The 5,180-nt window shown below is 48.2% G+C and overlaps 1 protein-coding gene across 1 annotated transcript; it reads left to right on the forward strand.

Moving 5' to 3' along the window:
* Positions 1-377: 377 nt before the first annotated feature.
* Positions 378-4,656, forward strand: LOC138734789 (centrosomal protein of 85 kDa-like). Its single transcript, XM_069882601.1, has 4 exons — positions 378-619; positions 2,125-2,258; positions 2,531-2,595; positions 3,424-4,656. The coding sequence occupies exons 1-4, from the start codon at positions 378-380 to the stop codon at positions 4,654-4,656; spliced, it is 1,674 nt and encodes a 557-aa protein (XP_069738702.1).
* Positions 4,657-5,180: the final 524 nt, after the last annotated feature.

Below are 5,180 nucleotides of genomic sequence, written 5' to 3' on the forward strand. Positions count from 1 at the left end.
GCAGGAGTGTTGGAAATGGATGATGTTCCCACCAAAAACATTTTATGAGTCTATGGTTCTTCAAACTTGTGATCCTCTGACTTCCACAGCCTCCATCACCCTGACCCTCCCCCTGCTGCCCCCCCACCCCCAGCCCTGACATGACACGCCCCAACAAACCCCACCCCCAGCCCTACCCCTCTTTGTGACACCACAGTAAACTCCCCACCCCTGTCCAGACACCCCGCAGGCAGCAGCCCTCAGTGCTGTCGGGGCTGTGCCTAGACTGGCAGCACTTCTCTGCCTGGCAGTGACGAGAATCAGTTCTTGGTTCTTCTCACCCTCCCCTCACAACCTCCCCACCCCTACGCTCTCTCCACCCCCATCCCCATTGTACCATGCAGCGCCTCACCAAGCACCTGAGGCGGGCATGGGAGCGACTGTCATGCCGCAGCGCTTCTGCGGCTGTTGATGTGGCTGATGAGCCCGATGAGCCCAATGAGCCCAACGAGCGCAACGAGCCCCAGGAGAAGAGCCGGGACGGACTGCACAGCGTAGCCATCAGTGGTCACCTGGCCAAGGCGCATAAGCACCAGTGGTGGAAGAGGCTTCGCATCAAGAGACAGTCTGCAAAGAAATCGTAAGGCTCAGGCAATGCCTGTTGCTAAGTCTCCAGCCCCTTGGCTGGAAGAGGGAGGAGGACTGCCCAAGCTGGGACAGGAGCCGGTGGATGCTCCACTCTGCCCTACACTGCCGTGCCCTTCCCTGCTCTGCTCTGCTAGACTGGTGCCTGTGAGAAACCTTGTGTGGAGCTCAGCAGGCCTTCGTCCAAGCAGAGATGGCTCCTTTCCTCTTGTCTGACTGAACACCTGGCTTGAGCAGGGCATGTGCTTCCAGGAAGACACCACACAGCCGTGCCGTTGCTGTTTAGAAATCCCTAATCCCCTCTGTCTCTGGGACATGTCTGATGTGGGACTGATCAGGGTTAAAACCAGAGTTCTATACAGGCTTTCCAGTCTCCATAGATGTAGGTAGCCTCCAGAGACTCCTGCCTTCCAAGACACAGTCTCTTTTGCTGTGCTTGATGGCTGGGCAGCCCTGCTGGAGGCAGAGACCAGTGCCTGGGCACAGGAGTCTCTTTGGGCAGGGAGCCCAGCGGTGGGTGAATGAACTGCATTATGCCTAGGAGCTGAGCATGCCTTGTCCTGCTACAAACCACTGCCTGACACTTCATGGCACTAGATCTCAACTTCAGTCCTTCTTCCCCTGCCCCTCTCTCAGCCTGGATTGATGGGAAGCAGGAGGGAAAGGTGCCTGTAGTAAAAGTCCCTTTAGGAAGACAGCAAGCTTAAGGATTTGCTCTATCAAAACAAGATGTTCATTCCCTTGCCTCCAGGCTTCTGGCAAAGTATCAGTATGGCGTTAACACACCATTTAGCGGAGCAGACTTGACCTGGAGCATGTTGTTAATGTTTTCTTTCCTTGTTTGTTTGAGGGTTTTGTTTTGGTTTTAGTTCTGCTTATGAAGCAAACCTGAAAGCAGTCTCTCTCTGGAGCACCAAGAGACCCTCTGCCACGGGTGTTAGAAGAGAATGCCTATGCAAAGTAGTTAAGCAGTGCAGTGCTTGGAATGCAACCCCCATCTTTCTTGGTCCCTTGCTACTCCACTTAGGAGCTCTTTAAAAAAACGGCTCCTGAGACTATCCGTGGGAATACCTGAATCCCTTCAAAATGAGGACTGGGTTTGAGGAGATGTTAGCCGAGCATGATGTGAAGAGTTGTTGTAGCATTACTGCAGCATCCTGATGAGGTACAAGCCTTGTAGCTAGATGTCGGTATTCCAGTGGGCTTATTATCCTCCCCGACCCTCGAAGCAAAGAGGGGATTTATCAGATGCGACTGTAGCCAGCAGGGATGAGTTACTCCAGGGACAAGAATAGGTGGCAGTAGCATGAACGTGCCTGTAGTCAGTGTTTCAGTCTCCACTACTAGAGTCGTGCAGTAAGTTGTGTGTGAGTTACCCTTTCTCAGAGGTCTATGAATATAGGTAGAATGGCAAAGAAATGGCCGTTAAATTCCAGCAGAAAGGGTATGCAAGTGTGTGTGTATTTTTGCGGAATGCATTCCCTTCCTTTCTGTGTGTAGTGTTACTGACCATCAGAAGGATGATGCAGAAGATGACAAGACAGAAGGATGTTCTGCGTGGGGCACAAAAGGCCAGGAAAAAATGGAGGCGGCTGCAGCCTTTCCCAAGGATGAACCTATATCGATGAAAGAAGGTAGGACACTTGACCATGGAGGAGGCTATGGGGACAGATAGGAGTGGCCTGTATTCTGTGCCTTCCGACAATGGGCTGGACAATGACATTATCCACGAGCAGAGAGGGACGGAGCATGCTCATGTTCCATTTTGGGGAAGGATGGCAATGGTAATTTCGTAATGAATTAGAAGGGCCACGTCTTCCAGATTCTCTGATGGGGAAAAGCAGATGGGGAAAAGCAGTGTGAAAAAGCTTCCACAGCTCCTTTGTGCTTTTTGCCTCCTTTGCAGATGATTTTCCCATATTAGACATTGAAAATGAAGAAAATGATGAGGACGTCTTGAAGGACTCTGAGGTAGAATGATAAAATCTGTAGTTATGGCACAAAATTGCACACGGTATTGGAGGAATGGTCTCAGCAGTGCCAAGTCAAAAGGGGCAATCACTTTCCTAGTCCTGCCGGCCAAACTGCTCTTGCTGGAAGCCACGATGCAATTCGCCTTCTTGGCTGCCTGGCAATCCTTCCTACTCATATTCAGCACCTATTGAGCAACACCCCCCAGCCCCTTCTCCACCAGCCAGCTTTCCAGTCACTCTTGCCCTTCTCTGAAGGAGGCAGTGGAGCCCCACTGGGCTGACCTGCTTCTGGACTCCTTTTCCTCTGCTGCTTCTGCCACACCTTCTCACGGGGACCTTGACGCACCAGTGCTGTAGACAAGATGTTCAATTAGGACTGAGACAATGTTAGGGCAATCTAATGACTTGGCTCTCCTAGTAGCTGCCCTTTGAGCTTGATTTCTAGTAGAGGACTGATGCAGTTAAGCCTCCTGCCACTTAGAGTCCTCCGAAAACCTAGGTGGCTTCTGCTGCGAGAAGAAATGCCTTTCCACCACTCAGCTCTCTTGCAGATCCCATCCGTGTCAAAGGATTGCCCATAGGACCCACAATCTAGACAAACAGGTGCTTCTGCCTCGCCCCTGTGCATCTTGGGCTGGTGTACTTAAGCCCCTTTCAAAAGCCCTACTCAACAGAAATGCCAAAGATGTTCTCGGTGTTTCTCCCTTCTCTTCCATCCCTCACCTCTAACATTTTATGCATGTTTTCAAAGAGGGAGCTTTGTGCGTGGCAATGGGTTGAGAAGGAGCCAGTGCCAGTGCTCACGTATCTCTTTTAAATTACACAGAAGGAATCTGTGCCTTCCGACGATGAGCTGGACAATGGCATTGTTCCAGAAGATGGCAGAGACGGAGCATGTTCGCGATCTATTTTGGAGCGGCATGGTAATGGTGAAGAAGATAGCAAACCTATGTCAGCCATCTGTGAAGCATTTGGACAGACATATGCAACTCTGGGACAGTTTGCAGCAGCTGAAAAGAAGGAATTACAACTCAATGAACTTATAAAACTGATTTCAAACAAATCTAGTGAAGAGAAAAAGAAGATGGAGGAGAAACTTAAAAGTAGAGACCAATATATTAATAGCCTGAAAAAGCAATGCCTGAAGATGTCTGAGCAAAGCAAAGAAAAACAAAGACAAATTGAAACCTTAATGAAATATCTGACTGATCTACGAACGCTGTATGATATACAAGGGCAGACTAAACAGCTACAAATTTTAGAAGAGAAGAACAAGCAGCTTCAAGAAACTACGACTGAGTTAGAAACGAAGCTCCTAGAGGTCCGGTCGCAGTGCAGAGAGAGAGAATTGCAACTCGTGTGTCAGAAGGAAAAAGAAAAAGAGCTGGTCACAGTGGTACGGGGTTTACAACAGAGAGTGGAAAAATGCCTGGAAGATGGTGCTCGCCTTCCCCTGTTGGACAAAAACCAGCTTCTGAGTGAGAATGAATGTCTCAAAGAGAAGAATGAGAAAGCCAGTAAGGTCATAGAGAATCAGCAAAATCAGATAGCTGCACTGATTTTAGACATGCAGTCTATGCAAGAGAACCTTTTGCAAGAAAATCAGGTAGTGGAGCAGATGATAAAAGGACTGGAAGAAAAAGACAGGAAAATAGAGCAGTTAAAAAACATTTTCTCGGAAAATCAAAGACTGATGGAAGAGAATGCCACTCTGAAAGAGCAGATGCGGCAGGTGGAAGATTCCAGGCAGCCAGTATCGGAGAAGATGCATATAGCAGACCAGTTGTTCAAGGAAATGTCCCATTGCATATTTGAGTTGAAAGCACTGTGCAGTATTCTGACTCAGAAAGCCCAGGGTGAGGAGCCAAATCTTTCCTTACCGCCGGAAATACAATCACTGAGCTGTTCAGCTGATGAGAATGAAAATTACTGCAGCGCAGAAAGCCTTCCAAAGAAGCTCTTGGACGTTTCTCAGTTACGAAAGGACATTGATGAATTAAGGACTATGATGTCAGACCGTTGTGCTCAGGACATCGCGGACAATTGTACCACTCAATAACAACATTTATTAAATGCTGCTGTGTCACAAGTCTTTGCATTTTTATTTGCATCATTGAATGGAGTGGTACAAACTACAAGAAATCTTTTCTCCAAACTCCTGAATGTAGGAACAAGCTGTGAAGAATGATTATTTGGATGCTCCGTTTCCTTCATTAGGGCTCATTTTATTATTTTACCTAGTTTCTGGAATCAAAGCATCAAAACAGCCATGCTGCTACTACTCTCAGTCTTCTAAGTTAGAATCATAGAATAATTTTTTCAGGAAAGAGCCTGAAGATCCTTGATTCCAACAGGAATCTTAACACTTCCAAGTTCACCTCATAAACCACGTCCATAAGTGCCACATCTACACTTTTTCTGAATACTTCCAATGAAAGCTAGGCAAGCACTTCCTCGGGAAGCCTGTGCCAGTGCTTGGTTGCCCGTTGAGTGAAGAGCCTTTCTGAATCTCCCATCCAGTCCTCCCCAGGAACCACTTACGGCCGTTCTATACTCTCCTATGACTTTCCGCTTGGAAAAGGA

This window comes from Phaenicophaeus curvirostris, unplaced genomic scaffold, assembly GCF_032191515.1.
Source record: "Phaenicophaeus curvirostris isolate KB17595 unplaced genomic scaffold, BPBGC_Pcur_1.0 scaffold_219, whole genome shotgun sequence".
Classification (NCBI taxonomy): Eukaryota; Metazoa; Chordata; class Aves; order Cuculiformes; family Cuculidae; genus Phaenicophaeus; species Phaenicophaeus curvirostris.